This window comes from Haliotis asinina, chromosome 14, assembly GCF_037392515.1.
Source record: "Haliotis asinina isolate JCU_RB_2024 chromosome 14, JCU_Hal_asi_v2, whole genome shotgun sequence".
NCBI lineage: Eukaryota > Metazoa > Mollusca > Gastropoda > Lepetellida > Haliotidae > Haliotis > Haliotis asinina.
Window position 1 is genome coordinate 51,428,734 of NC_090293.1, and position 21,727 is coordinate 51,450,460.

Consider the following 21,727-nt stretch of genomic DNA (forward strand, 5'->3'; position numbering starts at 1 on the left):
TGCCGCCGCAACTACAAGAGCCTTTTTGGTAAACTTATGGGTACTGGTTTACATGATCACTGAAAAGTGTCACCGGTTTTCTGTAGTCGATGAAGCAAGATTTCAGAAATCAGAAACGACAATCTGAATGTTGATGGGGCAGCAGCTGTACCGGAGATGACCATGAAATACACTGTACAGAACTACTGTCGAGGCAGGTGAAGGCTATTCTAGTCACCTTGAGCACTTTGTAAATCGTTATATCTCCAACTGAGAACTTTCCTAGGATGATAGGAAGTGCATTCAACACTGAACGATGAACACAATTGCCCGAGGCGCATAGTCTTTGTTAAAGGGGCGAATCCTAAGGCCAGGGGGTCAGGTCACAGGGTGCAGTGACTTGTATAGCAAGTCTACACATTTAATGGAGGGTGGGTGGTGTTTCGTTTGCTAGTACCTGGTGCCATAGCTATTTGTATGTTGACTAACTTACACGTGCTTATGTTGTCGGAACTGTACACTGCACTATTCTTTTTGAAGAGATTTCTCGTGGGTGTGGAAGGGTTTTGCCACTTTTATCTGACATCGATCGCTGTCTGTTACTATTTGTTTCGGGGTAAGACTGCATGTTTGTTCACAAATAGATGCCAGCGGTGACATTGTTTCCTCAATTTACTAATGTCTCTACAAAACCATCGAAGATCGATCCGCGTCCATTTGAAGATACTGGATATTTGTTGAGGGTCTATTTTCCTTCAGATACTATACTCCAATATGTGAAATGGAATGAAAATACATGAAAAGCAATACTCGAACCCTTCCACGGCCTTTTGAGAGAGAGAGGGGGACGGAGGCAGGGTCGGAGGGAAATTTACTATTTTAAAAGCACGGTGTGTGTTTGAGTGTGTGTGTGAGTGAGAGAGAGAGAGAGTATTTACCGTATATTCATGCCGTTTTTGTGAGATTTAATACGTCTAAATACAGTGATACGTTTGAGTGGATAATGTGTAATCGGTCATAGTATACATTTATAAAAGTTACGCCCAGTGATATCGTAAACAACAGAGAGCTCAGGAGACCGGCAACGGACTTAAACCCCCATGGTTTTACAACACACATTGAGAGCCAGGCACCCATTCTTCCCCAAAGTTCCCCTAGAGTTTAATTGTTTTGGAAATATTATCATTTCGTGATGACGTTCTTGAACCCTGACACAACCACCTCTCTGCGCATATAGAAAATTAAACCAGTCAAACATGCCAGGCGAGCTTCGCTGCATGAGTTATGAAGCGGGGCTCTGTCCTACATACCCGTTTAACCACCCCGTATATTGATTCTATTGCTGTTTCGATTGAGGAAAATATACAAAGGCATACAAGCGACTCGGGGAACGCAAACAATCACCCGTGTGGTTATTCAACGCTATTCACGCTAGCGGTAGCGGGATTCACATTCGTGACACACTGTTCAGTAGGTTGGGTGTGACGGTATGCTGTCTTGTTGGATGTACCACTGCTGAAACAAGGAAAAAGCTATTATAGACAATCGATTCTGAGAGACGTCACTTTAATGTCAGAGGTAAGACATACTATCATCGAAATACTGGAATGATGCTATTTTCATAATGAATGGAGTATTGCTTGGGTACATGTTTAGGTTACATGTATTCACAAGCATATGGCTTCTTAATTTCATGATTCCATTGAATTCTCAAAATTTATAACTCATTGTTTAAAGATATGATTACATTCTGTAGTCATCATGAATTATAATATACATGGCAGGCGTACATATTTATGGAATATGTATCACTGGCATATTGGTCAGTCGATCTTTCTTACTTGTTCAGTGCAAATAAGTTATTTTGTAAAAGCTATAATATGAGTTTGCCTTAACAAATATACTAAATGTCCTAGTAACACTATGTCTTCTTGTTCCATAGATGAAGTCCTTACAACGGAACCTTATTGTGATCGGATTTTGTCTGATCAGCCTACAACTCTCTTATCAACAGAGTGGTAAGACCTAATTTCAGATAACATTTGTCTTCATGAAAGATTGTAATATTGTGAAACAAGAACGAGTAGTAGTTTGTATATGTGTGCGTGCGTGCGTGCGTGCGTGCGTGCGTGCGTGAGTGAGTGAGTGGTTCACGTCCCTGAGATAAAATATTAGTTATATCATGATGTCATATATATGTTGAAACACGCCTAATTCATACAACTATGAAACGCTCTGCCGTTGGTATGGTGTTGCCAAATAACCCTGAAGTCCCAGATTATACTCCGTACGACTGTGGCACGGCAAGATGCAAATATGATCATCAGGATGACCTGTATTCCAACAATAAAACGTTGTTGCCTTGCACTCCCCTTCCTAGCCAGCTGTGAATAACTGCGACACTGAAACACGCCTACCCGCCGGACAACTATGAGCAGTGAGATCACACCGTAACACCACAAAGGAGTATTCAGGCGTGTATCTATTTGCGAGAAAAGACAGTGAATGTCATTGATAACCGACAATCTCTGTCAGTGTTGACAACGACGGCCTTTACGAAAAGGGGTGTGGGTATTATTCCCCGCCGGTAGTCATACCGCCTGTAGGGAGTACCCCATTGTCCTGGAGTTTGACGAAATGACGCCATAAGACTGAACTGCTTGCCTTCGGGAAACATTGGCGGTTGTCTTCATCTGAAACGGGTGTTTTCGCTGGGTTGGTTGTTATGTAAAAGTTGCCCGTATGTTTTACTCACTATGACTCATGTGGGAAATATTGGGAACAGGTTTAGAGTACAATAGTGCCTTCAACGGTTATGTTACAGCTGATAACTTGACATTCCGTCTCTGCACATGGATCTTATCATCGTCGCACCTTGTTTATGATGACTCTAGTCCTCATAATGTCGTAACGCCCCTCGCTTTCTGTGCATTTATAGTGCATGCATGTATGAACACGGTGATGTTCAACAGCGTTTTGCAGTTAAATGGCGCACGCATGTATTAATGTTCATTGATGCATCAAGGAAATTCAACTGAGCTTTGATATCTTTTTGATTGGCTTTCTACAAGTTGAGGAGATGGGGAATGAGGACAAGTTTTATGGATATACAACTTCTTTATTCGCGACGTGAAGACATGACTAATGTCGTTGTTAAGCACATTCTTGAGTTTTGGTAGTAAAATAGCTACCTTGGTTTATTGAAGTGTCAAACGTAAACGAAAGTATTAGTGTGGGAATGAACTATGTCTCTTTGTATGCAATAGTTATATTAATGCAACGCCGATGTTTGTCGTATGTGTGTATGTGTGTTTGTGCCTGTGTGTTTCTGTGTGTGTCTGTGTGTCTGTGTGTGTCTGTGTCTGTGTCTGTGTCTGTGTGTTAGTTAACGGAGTAAACGAAATATCAGTTACACGCCGTCACTATGGCTGGTCTCCAAAGACAACTAGATATTCTAAATGCATACACAAATGAATGGAAATTATCTGTGAATCTAGATAAAACTGAAATTGTGATCTTTAGGAAAGGTGGTCCAATAGCGTTGAAAGGAAGATGGGTATTTGATGGACAGTTGGTCAATGTAGTGGATCATTATTCATATTTAGGACTCTGGTTTTCACATACTATGAACTTGAACAAATGTACGAAGTATTTATCATTGCGTGCACAGAAAGCCCTAATGAGTGTAATTTCAATTGTTCATAAAGCTGGACCTATGCCACCTAAAATATTCTTTAAACTCTTTGATAGCCAGATACAACCAATTTTATTATACGGCTCAGAGGTATGGGGATTCCAGCGGTATGAATGTTTGGAGAAGGTCCATTTATTAGCATGTAAAACATTTCTTAGTGTTGGGTCTTCTACACCAAATTGTATGGTATATGGTGAATGTGGTAGATACCCCATATATATTAATTCCCAAATTAGATGTTTAAAATACTGGTTCAGACTTCTTCATCTGCACGAACAGCGTCTTCCTAAAATAGCATACAATATGCTTTTACATTCAGATAACATGGGGAAAACTACATGGTTAACGCATATAAGGAATCGTCTATTTTCCCATGGTTATGGTTTCATATGGTTATGTCAATCAGTTGGAAGTGTAGACATGTTTTTTAAGGAATTTAGAACGCGGTCTGCAAATATGTTTTACCAGGAATGGCATTCAACTTTAGAAGATAGCTCACGTTACGCTTATTACAGAACTTTCAAGACTTTATTCCAACCAGAAATTTATTTATCAATACTCACGACAGAAACTTTAAGGAACCATTTTATTAAATATCGACTAGGTTTATTAGACCTTGTCGAAAATAAGGGAAGAAAGGTGTCCATTGCAAAATCCCAACGAATTTGTCAGTTATGCAATATAGAAACAGAAAGAAATTCACTTTGTGTTCGTCTGTCCATTTTATAGTGACCTTCGAAAGAAATATATTAAAGATCATTTGATAAAGATGCCACCATCGCAAGCTTTCGCATATGTTTTAACTGCTAAGAACGAATCTCAAATATTAAACCTTTCACTATATATTAAACATGCATTAGTTAGAAGAAAAGAATTGCTTATAGAACGTGTTACTCCCTGTGTGTAACTTTTTGTTATATACATACTCTCTTGTATATGGGCCGGAGGCCTTTTGTACAATAAACCTTTTGACTTTGACTTGATTAAAATGGTTATAAATGCAACCTTGATCCCGTCACCATATGGCTGGAATATTGCCAATGTGACGTTTAGTCCAAACGTAGAACAACCGTATTCAAGCAATTCACAAAGAATTCAATTCACATGCACTATAAAGAATGTCTCGAAGTTTTTCCTTTCCATAATATTCCCTCTTATTTTATTTTAAATGTGAATATATCAGGAGCATGTTTCAGACAATTTGCCAACAACAACTTCCTGAAATTAGTTTCACGAAATTGTGATGTATTAGTCTTCCAGCAACCCTTGCAAGACATGAACGTTGAACCAGGAAACTATGGTAACATGGAGGTTACAGTCAGTCCTGGTATAACAGACGCCGGACAATGGTTCAAGGATGGCGTACAACTGTTTAACACACCAGGCAGAATGCAGATTGTGTCATCTGGACAGCTACGACAGCTGGTCATCTTCAGTCTTATTCTGTCTGACACTGGACGATATACCTTAACTATAAGGGGGCAGTCGACGTCAGCCTACCTTACAGTGGGAGGTAGGTGATGAGTGAATGAAAGAAGTAAGTTACTCATGGAAATGAACGAATGAATGATGGAATATCTGAATATGTATGTACAATATCTCTCATGGGAATGAATGCACGAAGTTACATCTGAAGATGTACAATATCTCTCATGTGAATGAATGAATGAAGTTACATCTGAAGGTGTACAATATCTCTCATGCTCGTGAGATTAAATGAATGAAGCTGCATCGGAAGATTACAATATCTTTCAGATGAATGAATGAATGAATGAAGTTACATCTGAAGATTACAATATCTCTCAAGTAAATGAATGAATGAAGGTATTTCTGAAGATGTACAATATGTCTCATGTAAACGAATGAATGAAGTTGCATTGGAAGATTACATTATCTCTCATGCAAATGAATTAATATAGTTATATCTGCAGATTACAATATCTCTCATGTGAATGAATGAAGCTACATCTGTAGATTACAATATCAAGTAAACGGATGAATTACGTTATACCTGAAGATGTACAATATCTCTCATGTGAATGAATGAAGGCAGTTATATCTGAAGATTACAATATATCTCGTGTAAATGAATGAATGAAGTTATGTCTGACGATTACAATACATCTCATGTGAATGAACTAATTAATGAAGTTATATCTAAAGATGCACGCTATAACTCAAGTACATGAATGAATTAAGTTATATCTGCAGATGTGCAGTATCTTCCTTCTGAATGGATGGAGTTACACATGACGCTGCAAGATATCTCATGCGAATGAATTCATAACTAAATGCAGTTGCATATGAGGATTTTTAATATATCTCATGTGAATGAATGAATGAAGCAAGGAAAACCTATTACGTATTTGTTATATCATCATATAAACAGGCGAACATTAGAAACTTCATGCTGATACTTGAACGCGGACAAAAATGAAGCAAAGAGGAAATGATAATTCAACAATATACATAACTGAGACGAGTATGTTGTGTATTGTTTTTAGTTTGCAATGTTTTGGCAAAGTATAACGTTCGTAATATCGGTCAAATCTAACGTGTATACTGTTCCATTGTCATTGAATCAAGAGTGCCTGACTGATTTCAGATGTTGTGGTTGGCGTGTGGGGGGAGTGGACACAGTGGGTCGGCCCCCCATGTCCGGCCACGTGTGGTCCTACAGCCACGCACAACGCCACCAGAAGCAGGACCTGCTCCTTTGCCAATTCCTGCTCTGGAGTAGGAACCCAGAGTGCATTTCGATCTTGTGGACCAGTATGTGGTATGTTGTGGTATTAGTATGTTATATATGTCCAATATTACTCACGCCGAGGCTGATCTACTACTAACTTGTCTTTATTAGAAAACGTCAATGACATCATGAGGTCATCACCACCACCCTCCCTCAGAAGTCTCTGATTATTCGAGACTTCAAACAAACTAGAAACAAGCTAGGAATAAACCTATTGTTGAGACATTTGTCTGTTTTAGGTGCAGTTAACGGAAACTGGGGTACGTGGTCCCAATGGAGTATTCCTTCCTGTCCTGCCACATGTGGCCCTACAGCAAGACGCGACATCACTAGAACCAGGAATTGCGACAACCCAGCTCCCACAGGTGGCGGCGCTCCTTGTGCTGGGCAACGGGAGCAGAGACAAAACGAAGCGTGTGCACCAGCAACGTGTGGTATGTACTCATTCTTGTAGTAGTAGTAGTAGTAGTAGTAGTAGTAGTAGTAGTAGTAGTAGTAGTAGTAGTAGTGGTGGTGGTGGTGGTGGTAGGAGAAGGAGGAAGAGGAAGTAGTAAATAGTTGTATCAGTAGATGTAGTTGTATTAGTAGAAGCGGTAGTAGAGGTAGCAGCAGAAACAGTAGGAGGTAGTGAAGGTAGTAGTTGCAGGAGTAGTAGTAGTTGTAATTGTTGTAGTAGCAGCAGTAGCAGCACTAGTAGTGGTTGTACTAGTAGTAGTAGTAGCAGTAGCAGCACTAGTAGTGGTTGTACTAGTAGTAGTAGTAGCAGTAGCACCATTAGTAGTGGTTGTACTAGTAGTAGTAACAGCAGTAGCAGCACTAGTAGTGGTTGTACTAGTAGTAGTAGTAGCAGTAGCAGCACTAGTAGTGGTTGTACTAGTAGTAGTAGTAGCAGTAGCACCATTAGTAGTGGTTGTACTAGTAGTAGAAACAGCAGTAGCAGCACTAGTAGTGGTTGTACTAGTAGTAATAGTACCAGTAGCACCATTAGTAGTGACTGTACTAGTAGTAGAAACAGCAGTAGCAGCACTAGTAGTGGTTGTACTACTAGTAGTAGCAGCAGTAGCAGCACTAGTAGTGGCTGTACTAGTAGTAGTAACAGCAGTAGCACCATTAGTAGTGACTGTACTAGTAGTAGAAACAGCAGTAGCAGCACTAGTAGTGGCTGTACTAGTAGTAGTAACAGCAGTAGCAGCACTAGTAGTGACTGTACTAGTAGTATTAGCAGCAATAGCAGCACTAGTAGTGGCTGTACCAGTAGTAGTGGCAGCAGTAGCAGCAATAGTAGTGGTTGTACTAGTAGTAGTAACAGCAGTAGCAGCACTAGTAGTGGCTGTACTACTAGTAGTAGCAGCAGTAGCAGCACTAGTAGTGGCTGTACTAGTAGCAGTAACAGCAGTAGCAGCACTAGTAGTGGCTGTACTTCTAGTAGTAGCAGCAGTAGCAGCACTAGTAGTGGCTGTACTACTAGTAGTAGCAGCAGTAGCAGCACTAGTAGTGGCTGTACTAGTAGCAGTAACAGCAGTAGCAGCACTAGTAGTGGCTGTACTTCTAGTAGTAGCAGCAGTAGCAGCACTAGTAGTGGTTGTACTAGTAGTAGCGGCAGCAGTAGCAGCACTAGTAGTGGTTGTACTAGTAGTACTAACAGCAGTAGCAGCACTAGTAGTTGCTGTACTACTAGTAGTAGCAGCAGTAGCAGCACTAGTAGTGACTGTACTAGTAGTAACAGAAGTAGCAGCACTAGTAGTGGCTGTACTTCTAGTAGTAGCAGCAGTAGCAGCACTAGTAGTGGTTGTACTAGTAGTAGCGGCAGCAGCAGCAGCACTAGTAGTGGTTGTACTAGTAGTAGTAACAGCAGTAGCAGCACTAGTAGTGGCTGTACTACTAGTAGTAGCAGCAGTAGCAGCACTAGTAGTGGCTGTACTTCTAGTAGTAGCAGCAGTAGCAGCACTAGTAGTGGTTGTACTAGTAGTAGTAGCAGCAGTAGCAGCACTAGTAGTGGCTATACTAGTAGTAGTAGCAGCAATAGCAGCACTAGTAGTGGCTGTACTTCTAGTAGTAGCAGCAGTAGCAGCACTAGTAGTGGCTGTACTACTAGTAGTAGCAGCAGTAGCAGCACTAGTAGTGGTTGTACTAGTAGTAGTAGCAGCAATAGCAGCACTAGTAGTGGCTATACTAGTAGTAGTAGCAGAGTAGCAGCACTAGTAATGGTTGTACTAGTAGTAGTAGCAGTAGTAGCAGCACTAGTAGTGGCTATACTGGTAGTATTAGCAGCAATAGCAGCACTAGTAGTGGCTATACTAGTAGTATTAGCAGAGTAGCAGCACTAGTAATGGTTGTACTAGTAGTAGTAGCAGTAGTAGCAGCACTAGTAGTGGCTATACTAGTAGTATTAGCAGCAATAGCAGCACTAGTAGTGGTTGTACTAGTAGTAGTAGCAGCAGTAGTAGCACTAGTAGTGGCTATACTAGTAGTATTAGCAGCAATAGCAGCACTAGTAGTGGCTATACTAGTAGTAGTAGCAGAGTAGCAGCACTAGTAATGGTTGTACTAGTAGTAGTAGCAGTAGTAGCAGCACTAGTAGTGGCTATACTAGTAGTAGTAGTAGCAGTAGCAGCACTAGTAGTGGTTGTACTAGTAGTAGTAGTAGCAGTAGCAGCAATAGTAGTGGTTGTACTAGTAGTAGTAACAGCAGTAGCAGCACTAGTAGTGGTTGTACTACTAGTAGTAGTAGTAGCAGCAGTAGCAGCACTAGTAGTGGTTGTACTACTAGTAGTAGTAGTAGCAGCAGTAGCAGCACTAGTAGTGGTTGTACTAGTAGTAGTAACAGCAGTAGTAGCACTAGTAGTGGCTATACTAGTAGTATTAGCAGCAATAGCAGCACTAGTAGTGGTTGTACTAGTAGTAGTAGCAGCAGTAGTAGCACTAGTAGTGGCTATACTAGTAGTAGTAACAGCAGTAGCACCATTGGTAGTGACTGTACTAGTAGTAGAAACAGCAGTAGCAGCACTAGTAGTGGTTGTACTAGTAGTATTAGCAGCAATAGCAGCACTAGTAGTGGCTGTACTAGTAGTATTAGCAGCAATAGCAGCACTAGTAGTGGCTGTACTAGTAGTAGTAGCAGTAGTAGCAGCAATAGTAGCAGCAATAGTAGTGGCTGTACTAGTAGTATTAGCAGCAGTAGCACCATTAGTAGTGACTGTACTAGTAGTAGTAGCAGCAGTAGCAGCACTAGTAGTGGCTGTACTACTAGTAGTAGCAGCAATAGCTGCACTAGTAGTGGCTATACTACTAGTAGTAGCAGAGTAGCAGCACTAGTAGTGGTTGTACTAGTAGTATTAGCAGCAATAGCAGCACTAGTAGTGACTGTACTAGTAGTAGTAGCAGCAGTAGTAGCACTAGTAGTGGTTGTACTAGTAGTAGTAGCAGCAGTAGCAGCACTAGTAGTGGCTGTACTAGTAGTAGTAGCAGCAGTAGCAGCACTAGTAGTGGCTATACTGGTAGTAGTATTAGCAGCAATAGCAGCACTAGTAGTGGCTATACTGGTTGTAGTAGTAGCAGTAGTAGCAGCACTAGTAGTGGCTATACTGGTTGTAGTAGTAGCAGCAATAGCAGCACTAGTAGTGGCTATACTAGTAGTATTAGCAGCAGTAGCAGCACTAGTAGTGGCTATACTAGTAGTAGTAGCAGCAGTAGCAGCACTAGTAGTGGCTATACTAGTAGTAGTAGCAGCAATAGTAGCACTAGTAGTGGCTGTACTAGTAGTAGTAGCAGCAATAGCAGCACTAGTAGTGGCTATACTAGTAGTAGTAGCAGCAATAGCAGCACTAGTAGTGGTTGTAGTAGTAGTAGTAGCAGTAGTAGCAGCACTAGTAGTGGCTATACTAGTAGTAGTAGCAGCAATAGCAGCACTAGTAGTGGCTATACTAGTAGTAGTAGCAGCAGTAGCAGCACTAGTAGTGGCTGTACTAGTAGTAGTAGCAGCAATAGCAGCACTAGTAGTGGCTGTACTAGTAGTATTAGCAGCAATAGCAGCACTAGTAGTTGCTGTACTAGTAGTAGTAGCAGCAGTAGCAGCACTAGTAGTGGCTATACTAGTAGTATTAGCAGCAATAGCAGCACTAGTAGTGGCTATACTGGTAGTAGTAGTAGCAGTAGTAGCAGCACTAGTAGTGGCTATACTAGTAGTATTAGCAGCAATAGCAGCACTAGTAGTGGCTGTACTACTAGTAGTAGCAGCAATAGCAGCACTAGTAGTGGCTATACTAGTAGTATTAGCAGCAGTAGCAGCACTAGTAGTGGCTGTACTGGTAGTGTAGTATTAGCAGCAATAGCAGCACTAGTAGTGGCTGTACTACTAGTAGTAGCAGCAATAGCAGCACTAGTAGTGGCTATACTAGTAGTATTAGCAGCAATAGCAGCAATAGCAGCACTAGTAGTGGCTGTACTGGTAGTGTAGTATTAGCAGCAATAGCAGCACTAGTAGTGGCTGTACTAGTAGTATTAGCAGCAATAGCAGCACTAGTAGTGGCTATACTAGTAGTAGTAGCAGTAGTAGCAGTAGTAGCAGCACTAGTAGTGGTTGTACTAGTAGTGGCTGTACTGGTAGTGTAGTATCATAAAATGATGGCGTTTCGAAGAATGTACATTTGTAAAATTTTATCTCTGTTTGACAACATGTATGTAAAATGTTAAGCACAGTAGGTAGCAGATAGATTGGTGACGGTCACTGGTGACGGTCATAACGCATTGTATAGTACTGTTGCAAACAAATCATGCATTCTAATTAAATAACATATTGTCTGCTCGTTCCATTACTTTTCGGGGTTGAGCTATGTGTACCAGTTTCAAATTGATGACATCGTTTTGTCATTTACTTTTGATAACAGAAATATTCCCAACACTTTGTAATTAATCTAAGTAAGGCAGTATCCTCGAAACCTCTCCTATCCTTAAAAATAATGCCAGGACCTCAGACTTACTCGGGCATACACCTATACCTGAAAACCTTCTTTCACAGCACCAAGCATTTTCAGTAAGGGTCTTTCAAGCGATAATCGAGGAGTTGGGGAGCAGGTGTTATTCGAAGTGACGTTTACCCAGGCACCGGCTCCAGGTACCATAGGCACGTGGAGGAAGAATGGTGTGGTCATTGAGGATGGCGGCAAATTTGTGATCGCTTCTGCTGGCAATAGTCAATATCTGTATATAACGGCCCTCGACATCGTGGACTCTGGACGGTACTCCTACACCTATAATGGAGAGACAACCGAAGCGCAACTGACAGTTGGAACAGGTATGTCAAAACTAACTGCAACATTATCAATAGTTACATTAGAGCATTATTACCATCCATCGAGAAAGATCTGACTTCACAGGCAGGAGAGTGCATACTTTGCAGGAGATGCATATTGTGGATATTATGAAGCAGATGCATTAATGATCTGGTTTACACCATCATGTGAATGACTGTGTGTGTTTATCACTTTCTGCCATGAGCGTGCCAATTTACACGCATCAGACAAAGTCCTCGGTCTTGACTACCGGTTTTCCTGCTTTCATTAAAGTGTGGTTGTGTGCTGACTCTGAAGGTGTCCGTTCGAATCCCGGATGGGTCTCAGTCCATCAAAAGTACTAGGATCTGTACGAAACTGTAACCAAAACAGGTTACCTCATCAATAAAACAGTCTTTTTAAAAACAATGTTTTCCTGGTGACGTTTTGGCGAATATTTATTCAAACGGTAATAATCAGCAGAAAACTTTGAAATTGCCGCGTTTTAGCAGTGATGCTGTTTCCAATCACAAAAATATGACTTTTTTGGAATGAAATGGTTTATTTGTGTTATCTTTGCTGCAGTTGCATAAATCCAGGATTCTGTAAATAAAACAAATGTTACCTGATCAAATTTGTTGAGTTTTGTTATCAATCTATCATTTGTCTAAAAAAGCCATTAGTCAGCCATTTTGGTTCTCACAGCCAACCATGATACATGGGTTTTAGAAATATTTAGAAATATATGCATGTGAGATGTATGTGAAATCATATTATTAACTTTAAATACAACCTGAAAAAATACAACTTCTTAATCTGAATCCTGAATGAGTAGCTGCATTGTCAGACGAGCCTGCGTGGTTTAGACCTGGAAAACAGTGGTGTCAGTGCGCGAAATAGTTTCCAAATCAAAGTTTTCGGTGAAGGAGGGGTTTCATCATTATGTTGAGCATACTGAACACGATTTTCATCACTAAGTTGAGACGATGATACACATTTTTATCAGGCCCAAATCCTTCATCATTTAAAAATGTATAATAACTTACCAAGTCTTAGACATTTATATATTTACGAACTGACTCCATGAAGATTCACCAGCTAGTCGGGCCAGACTGAAATGTAACGAGCCTTGGGCTAGCAGGCCACTGGTTATTCCAAGTGCTGAAGTGCTACTGTGATGCAACCATGTGACCCTTTCGGGTTTGTTGCAGCATTTGAACAATGCATCTTTGTAAACAGTAATCGTCACACCCTGTCATCTACATCCAGTCTCAGTGAGTGAGTTGGTTTAGTTTTACGCCGCTTTTAGTAATATTCCACCAGTATCATTGGGTGGATACCACAAATGGGATTCGCGCATTGTACCGACGTGACGAGCGGACGCTTTAACCTCTAGGCTACATCCCTACCCCACCCCTTCAGTCTGATGTCTCGGGGGATGAGTGAGCATATTTTGCCTTTTAGTCGCTTATCTCCATCGATTCTTTACACTAATTACATACAATTTCACATATACTTGTAGGTCCGGTTAACGGAAACTGGGGTGCATGGTCACAGTGGAGTGGGCCCCCTTGTCCAGCCACGTGTGGTCCTACAGCCAGACGCAACGTTGAAAGAATCAGGTCATGTAACAATCCCGCTCCCAGCAGCGGCGGTGCTCCTTGTCCTGGTGATAACCGCCAAAGTGAGGTTCAGGATTGTGCGCCAGCTGTCTGTGGTGAGTATAAAGTAGTTGCTAGTTACTCTTTGACGCTAGTCACTCTTTGACGCTAGTTACTCTTTGACGCTAGTTACTCTTTCGGGAAAACAGATGTGCGATACCTGAAAATTAATGTGTCCATCTCGGTTAACAGCATATGATAGAAATATATTATGACATTTGATGAAAGGTTGCCAAGCCAAAAAGAATCATAATCACGTATTCGAACAAACACTCAAAACCATTTTGCTAGTAGGTAACCCTTGAAGACTGAATTCAACAGTCAGTGCTTATCTTAAGAAGCGACTAACGCAATCATGTGGTCAGACTACACCAGTTGCGAAGATCGGTGCTCATATGCATAATGTCAATCTCTGGATTGTCTAGGCCAGACACGATTACTTTTGCTGTGCATCTATTATTTGTTCAGATGAAATTAAAATAATTCCACGTGTATCAGTATTAAGTGAATTTATTATGAAATCATAACCCTTCTCCTTTACACTATTGTTTCTCCATATTTCAAATAGACTTTAAAACCGGATATTAGGATGATTTTTCGTTTTTTCTATTATATTCTCGACTTTATGATTATTCACATTTGAGACGTGACAGGAATCTGAATGGGTTATCTTGACTTGCCAACAAGTCTTGTTATTATATTTTTACGTCCATGTAGGTCTTCTATCAGACAAGGTTTAGACAGACAGTTCATAGCACACTGATCACAAGATGTTATGGCCTATAATCATTTATCCATCATTTGTATGTTTGCGATGTATGCATTACACAAGAGCATGGTAAGAAGAGAAAATGTTGATAACGAAATATCTCCTTTATAATGTGAAATTGGCGTGCGAGTCTGCCTTCATGCAGACTAGGTATACTACATAAGGCGGAACACATAATGCAAAAGCATCTTCACTTCCTTGTAGTTTCAGCGTGGAACAACTGGGGCCAATGGATCGACCCCGGGTGTCCTCGATCATGTGGTGTGGGTGTGACACGAACTGCGACTCGAAGGAGGACCTGCAACCAGCAGCCAGGCCAACCCTTCTGTTCTGGTTCCAGCGAGGAGTTCGAGATTAGGGCGTGTAGCCTTCCTTTGTGCCCAGGTAATCCACGTACCTTTGTTTCTACGCCATGGTAGAATTTATTCCAGGATAGTCCAAACATATGCCTCAGCTGATGATATTCGATTGCAGAATTAAATTTAGTATAATTAGAAAAAAAACATTGTCCTGTTACTTACCTTATCTCCTGAATTTGCAATGAAAACCGAGCGTGGAATACATCAAAATTAACTCAGCAGTTTAACCTTGTAGTTTCAACATGGAATAACTGGGGCCAATGGATTGATCCCGGATGTCCAAGAACATGTGGTATTGGTGTGACACGAACTGCCACTCGAAGGAGGACCTGCAACCAGCAGCCAGGCCAACCGTTCTGTTCAGGTTCTAGCGAGGAGTCCGAGGTTAGAGCGTGCAATCTTCCTTCGTGTCCAGGTAAGCAATTGTCATACTGTTTTTATTTTTTGTTTGTTTAACTATTTTTATTGATTTTTTTGGTCTAGTCACAGTGGATAACATTGCTCCAGAACTAGTAATAGTAGTTCGTCCTTATAGCATTACATAACCAATGCTTGCAACCGTGCCTCCTGGACAAGCTATGCCAACATTTTATGTGTTTTGAATGCCAGCTTTTTTATTCTCTCGTGCGAAGACAGAATGACTTTCTTATCACACAGTATTTCCTGTGCACGTCCTATTGTCCCATCAAGAGCAACGAGAAGGCAATTCATCATCATTAACTTAGGAATGTAATTACGTAGGAACATGGAATAACTGGGGCGATTGGATCGATCCCGGATGTCCAAGAACCTGTGGTGTTGATGTGACACGAACTGCCACACGAAGGAGGACCTGCAACCAGCAGCCAGGTCAACTGTTCTGTTCAGGTTCTGGCGAGGAGTTCGAGGTTAGGGCGTGTAGTCTTCCTTTGTGTCCAGGTAAGCAATTGTTATACTGTTTTTTTGTTTTGTTTTTGTTTTTATTTGTTTGGGTTTATTGGGTTTTTTTCTGGTTCTTTTTCAGTCTTTTGTTAAAGTTTTTTAGTCTGGTCCATTTCACAATGGATAACCTTGCTCCAGAACAAGTAACAGTAGTTCGTCCTTATAGTATTACATAACCAATATTTGCAAGCTTACCGTTCCTCCCGGACAAGATATGTCAACATTTTATACGTTTAGAATGCCAGCTTTTTATTCTCTCGTGCGAAGACAGAATGACTTTCTTATCACACAAATCTCCTGTGCACGTCTTATTGCCCCATCAAGAGCAATGAGAAGACAATGCACCATCATTAACTCAGGAATGTAATTACGTAGGAACATGGAATAACTGGGGCCAATGGATAGATCCCGGATGTCCAAGAACCTGTGGTGTTGGTGTGACACGAACTGCCACTCGAAGGAGGACCTGCAACCAGCAGCCAGGTCAACTGTTCTGTTCAGGTTCTGGCGAGGAGTCCGAGATTAGGGCGTGCAGTCTTCCTTTGTGTCCTGGTAAGGCGCGTGGGGTGGATTTCCACTCAATGACTTAATTAAACTCCATGAAACGCTGCACAACCTGCAGAATGTGGCCATCAGGTACACAGCCTGTGGTGCCACATTGGTAGCATAAGGTATTTTTAAAACTAAGTGTTCTCGTCATTTCACTCCATCTTTCGGTTTGGTTTTTCAAGTCTTTTTTCTCATTACTGTGATTGTATATTTTTATTATTATCCCATTATTTCAAAGATACAATTTCAAGATTTTTCTCGACTCTTTAATGTTTATTCTTGCTTGGATTCTGTTTGCAAAGTTTCAAAAGTCAAATTTACGGAAATATAATTGATGAAAAGGTTCGAAAGATTGCAAAAGCCAAATGAATAAAAATAAAAAATAAAAATAAGAGAACTTTTGGCCTTTCATGCATATAGGCACTATTAGTCCTCCATACACTGTGACATCGAAATAACTGTTTGCATACCGTTGTACTGTGAAAATGTATCAAAGAGAAAATGACGAGCGAATCGTCCGAAAAGGCTGTGTTCATACTGAATTTATCAGACAATCACCACACGTTAGATGTAGCACCTAAGCAATTCTTTGGATTTGTAAATGAATTCGTAATCAGAAAATGTCATCGAATGGTTTATAACAACGAACTTGCTGGTGATAGAAATGCCTGTTCTACAGATCTCCTCATGTCTATTGAATGTCATTGGGAAAATGCAAGAAAATACATGACTTCAATGCATACAGTATATATAAACTGAGGCCTTCACATTGTTAATTCACTGCTTCCAGTAAACGGAAACTGGGGTGAATGGACACAGTGGAGTGGACCTCCATGTTCTGCCACGTGCGGACCTACAGCCACACGAACCATCACCAGATCTAGATCCTGTAACAACCCACCTCCCAGCAATGGTGGCGCTTCCTGTCCAGGCCAAAGCACTGTCAATAATGAGTTATCGTGTGGACCGTCCGTATGTGGTGCGTACTTCAAGACGTATCTGTGTCATTGGATACCTTTATATTATATGTTGGTTGAAAGGACAGTTCTGTTTTCTTATTTGTAAAGTATACTCTCAACGTTATATTTTCTTGATCTCCCCTGAAGAGTATATTGACGATAACATTTATGTTCATATGATTAGAATATTAAATTAGATGATACGCAGTGAGAATATGACCCCGGTTTCGGTATTTGTAATTCCCACTGCAGACCTGATCATGAATGTATAATGTTCAGTCAGCTATAGTTCCCACTCCAGACCTGATCATGAATGTATAATGTTCAGTCAGCTATAGTTCCCACTCCAGACCTGATCATGAATGTATAATGTTCAGTCAGCTATAGTTCCCACTCCAGACCTGATCATGAATGTATAATGTTCAGTCAGCTATAGTTCCCACTCCAGACCTGATCATGAATGTATAATGTTCAGTCAGCTATAGTTCCCACTCCACACATGATCATGAATATATAATTTTCAGTGAGAGAAATACTAATGGTGGGATGTGTTATCTCAAATGAACACCCTTATTATATCTTTATAAGATTATGCTTTGTTGTTCTTATTGAGTTGACAGGTTATCTGTTGTGGCGAATTCTGGTGATAAGTACAGTAAAACAAACTTAGAGTGTCAAGTGTGAATTACAGTTTTGTCACGTGATGAGAACTGAAAAAAGGCCATTTTCCTATATTAAACGTTATTTGCCACTGAGAGAGGCATATTTTAAGGATACCTCCCCAAAGGCTTCTACCATTGTTCTGTTGAACCTAGATCAAAACAGAGCTTTCATTTCTCAACAATACTATTTGTCACAGACTCTGTGACGTCAACATGGAATAACTGGGGCCAATGGATCGATCCCGGGTGTCCTCGATCATGTGGTGTTGGTGTGACACGAATTGCCATTCGAACTAGGACCTGTAACCAACAGCCAGGTCAACCGTTCTGTTCTGGTTCTAATGAGATTTCCGAGGTCAGGACGTGCAACCTTCCTTTGTGCCCTGGTAAGCTACATGAAATGTATCTCTATTTAGTAGCACTATGTCGTCCTTGCTCCAGAACAATATCTAACAACGTTCCTGTATATATAGTATATGTATAACGTCAATACAATCAAAATATAAAAACCTTGAATTAACTATTGTTTAATTAACGCTTTCAGTAAACGGAAACTGGGGTGGATGGACACAGTGGAGTGGACCTCCATGTCCTGCAACGTGCGGACCTACAGCCACACGAACCATCACCAGATCTAGAACCTGTAACAATCCACCTCCCAGCAATGGTGGCGCTTCCTGCCCAGGCCAAGGCACTGTCAATGATGAGTTATCGTGTGGACCGTCCGTATGTGGTGCGTAAACCACACATCATTCCATCATTGTATAGTCATTTCTTTCTTTCTTCTGCTGTCGAACAGTATTCTTTTTCTCAATGAAGGTTGTCCCTATTTATATAACAATCAATGTTTTTTTCCTTAGAGATTAAAAAGTATTGTGGATGTAGTTCCCTATATGCTTAACATTAAGATGATATCTTCAGGACCTAAATCACTTTGACTTAGTATTTTCATTTAAAGCGATTCCTAAAGCTTTTAAAACTTTTTTTAGCTGAAACCTATAAATATGTTAGACACATAATGATGGTGTGTGTACTGATGTGTGTTAAGTGAGTGAGTGAGTGAGTTTAGTTTTACGTCGCACTTAGCAATATTCCAGCCATATGGCGACGGTCTGTAAATAATCGAGTCTGGACCAGACAATCCAGTGATCAACAACATGAGCATCGATCTGCGCAATGGGGAACCGATGACATGTGTCAACCAAGTCAGCTAGTCTGACCACCCGATCCCGTTAGTCGCCTCTTACGACAAGCATAGTCACTGTGTGTTAAGCAACAAAGTGTGTTATTTATGTAAATATAGACAACTAATATAATATCGTGCTGGAAATAACATTTTACCTCACTTGAATCAAAAGATCTTTATAGCATCGGTTTTAGCTCAAGATTTAAATACACAGTATACGATACATTGAAAATTCATTGCTTGAAAATATGCTTGATAACGGCATTAACATGTTTTCGGGTAATCACATAGTCCCTTCATATCCCTACAATAACCACTCAAGGACAAGATGTGATAATTATGTGTTATAATCATAATTATGATATACAGCTGACTACCACCTGTGTAAATCATCACACGACCAGTCTGATTATCCCACAAAGATTCTCTCTCGAATATTCTTTTCTTAATATAGTGCAGTCATCATGGAATAACTGGGGCCAGTGGATTGATCCCGGATGTCCAAGAACATGCGGTATTGGTGTGACACGAACTGCTACTCGAAGGAGGACCTGCAACCAGCAGCCAGGCCAACCGTTCTGCTCTGGTCCTAGCGATGAGTCTGAGGTTAGGACTTGCAGTGTTCCTTTGTGTCCAGGTATGTCATGTGAAAAGATTCTGTGTGCTCCATAACAAAAATGTTATAACTTGTTCCAGAATAATAAAGACAATAGCTCATTCACATGATATTACAGAACCTACAAGATTTGACTGTTAGGTAGTTTGCTACGGCAGTCAAACGGTGCCACGTGTGTCACAACCTGGTCGTTCTCATTTATTCATATAATGTTTGGTCCAACATTTGAAGGTCGTATAATAGCGAGGGTTATGTTTTCTGAGCATGCTTGTTTTCTAGTAATTTCAAGTATTTCTAATATAGCCCACGTTTCATTTCTTGCTCATCACTTTGTTTGCTTACTTGTTATGTTATTCATTTTCTAAACATTTCGATTTTTTGCTGTTACGCCGATTTTTTTCTAGAGATTCCGATTATTTCTTTTTGTTATTTTCAAGTAGATTCCACAACAAACAGGAGTATATGTTTTTGTTACTTCGAATATGCCCTTAATCTTATGATTTTGTATACGAACGACACGACCCGGACCCGACCCACACACATTAACCCAGATTGGGTATCTTCCAATTCAGACAGGTCATGTCTTGTTAACCTGGTGTCCGTGTCTGTCTTCATTCAGACCAGGTTCAGCATAATCATAAGCATTTTCCTGTCACTACCATGTTTATCCCATCTCGTGAGTTACTAATCCAACAATTGTAAATGTTCTTTATGAACCTTTTATCAAAATCACGTGTCTTATCACTAAGCATTTAATTTGTACATCCTAATGCCATATAAAGAGCAATTAGCTGGCAATGCATCAAAATTAACTCAACAATGTAATCATATAGTTTCAACATGGAGTAACTGGGGCCAGTGGATTGATCCCGGATGTCCAAGGACATGTGGTGATGGTGTGACACGAACTGTCACTCGAAGGAGGACCTGCAACCAGCAGCCAGGTCAACCGTTCTGTTCAGGTTCTGGCGAGGAGTCCGAGGTTAGGCCGTGTAGCCTTCCTTTGTGCCCAGGTAAGCTGCATGAACTGGATTTATGGATTTGTTATTACGAAGTAGAAACTTGTTCAAATATTATAAAAAGATAGTTCGTTCTGCAACATTACACAACCTATGTGATGAGAGACATTTAGAAGTTCGTGAATATATAGGTAAATGGTTAGCAACTTCTTCATCGAAAGAGGCGACAGTTCTGGATTAGTTCTGGTCAGTTCTTCAGGTGACTGAATCACTTGAAGAAGCAACTACTCGACTCATATAACTTACATGATGTTACTATCAGCCATTTAGTTTTATCGCGAATATTTGAAGGTTGTTTCATCTGCTTCCTCAGCGTGATTGTTTTCTAATACTCTTAATTTCACGTGCACTGAATATAGCTGATGTTCCCTTTCTCATTACTCTGATTACTGTCTACTTGTTCCATATGTTTTAAAAAAATGAGTTGCCTGCCGTTCCTTCGGTTGTTTTATTTTTATTTTGATTTTTTACTTCATATTTCGACTACGTTTTAAAAAAAGTGCCCTGAGATTTTTTTATTTCGAATATACCTTCAACTATAGATTATTTACACTTGACACACGACCTGAACATGCCCACAAATATGAACCTGGGTGGGTTAACTTCCCTATCAGACAATTATTGTTACGTTAATTTGGCGTTTCTGTCTTTATTCAGATCAGGCTCAGATATGTAATGTATAGCAAATAGAACATCATTTTTTGTCAAACTTTTGTTGGATCTACTGAATTTACTAACCCAAAAGTCTGCAGTTTGACCATTTTATCAAAACGTCAACAAAGCTTGTGTTGTATCGCAAAGTATCTCCTTTACGTCCTAATAAAAAAATCACCATGTAATCATATAGTTTCAACATGGAATAACTGGGGCCAATGGATCGACCCCGGATGCCCAAGGACATGTGGTGTTGGTGTGACACGAACTGCGACACGAACTAGGATCTGCAACCAGCAGCCAGGTCAGCCGTTCTGCTCTGGTCCTAGCGATGAGTCGGAGGTTAGAGCTTGCAGTGTTCCTTTGTGCCCAGGTATGTCATGTGAAAAGATTCTGTGTGCTCCATAACAAAAATGTTATAACTTGTTCCAGAGGTTAGGCCGTGTAGCCTCCCATTGTGTCCAGGTATTTTTGAATGTGTAATAGAAAACACACACTCTTGTATAGCAAACTGAACGATCGAGAAGAAAACGAAACCGAAAGTCCTCCTAATTTACTACTTCATTATTAACTAATCCTTCATTTTTTTCTAATGCTTTGGACTTCTTCACAGAATTTCTGTGTTTTCGTAAATCTGATTCCTTTCGAATAATTTATAATATGTTGAGCATATTGCGATT

General features: G+C 40.4%; 1 protein-coding gene across 1 annotated transcript in view; it reads left to right on the forward strand.

The window, feature by feature from the left end:
* The first annotated feature begins 1,376 nt into the window (after window positions 1–1,376).
* LOC137262221 (SCO-spondin-like) overlaps window positions 1,377–21,727 on the forward strand; it is a 33,903-nt gene continuing 13,552 nt past the window's right edge. The window contains exons 1-17 of the mRNA XM_067800014.1: window positions 1,377–1,557; window positions 1,922–1,997; window positions 4,926–5,186; window positions 6,279–6,452; window positions 6,662–6,856; window positions 11,440–11,715; window positions 13,215–13,409; window positions 14,327–14,506; window positions 14,717–14,896; window positions 15,223–15,399; window positions 15,778–15,954; window positions 16,742–16,930; window positions 17,770–17,958; window positions 18,117–18,305; window positions 19,213–19,395; window positions 20,208–20,387; window positions 21,241–21,420. Of these exons, the coding sequence (XP_067656115.1) occupies window positions 1,549–1,557; window positions 1,922–1,997; window positions 4,926–5,186; window positions 6,279–6,452; window positions 6,662–6,856; window positions 11,440–11,715; window positions 13,215–13,409; window positions 14,327–14,506; window positions 14,717–14,896; window positions 15,223–15,399; window positions 15,778–15,954; window positions 16,742–16,930; window positions 17,770–17,958; window positions 18,117–18,305; window positions 19,213–19,395; window positions 20,208–20,387; window positions 21,241–21,420 (3,010 nt within the window). The 5' untranslated portion in view covers window positions 1,377–1,548. The remainder of the gene's footprint in view (window positions 1,558–1,921; window positions 1,998–4,925; window positions 5,187–6,278; window positions 6,453–6,661; window positions 6,857–11,439; window positions 11,716–13,214; window positions 13,410–14,326; window positions 14,507–14,716; window positions 14,897–15,222; window positions 15,400–15,777; window positions 15,955–16,741; window positions 16,931–17,769; window positions 17,959–18,116; window positions 18,306–19,212; window positions 19,396–20,207; window positions 20,388–21,240; window positions 21,421–21,727) is intronic.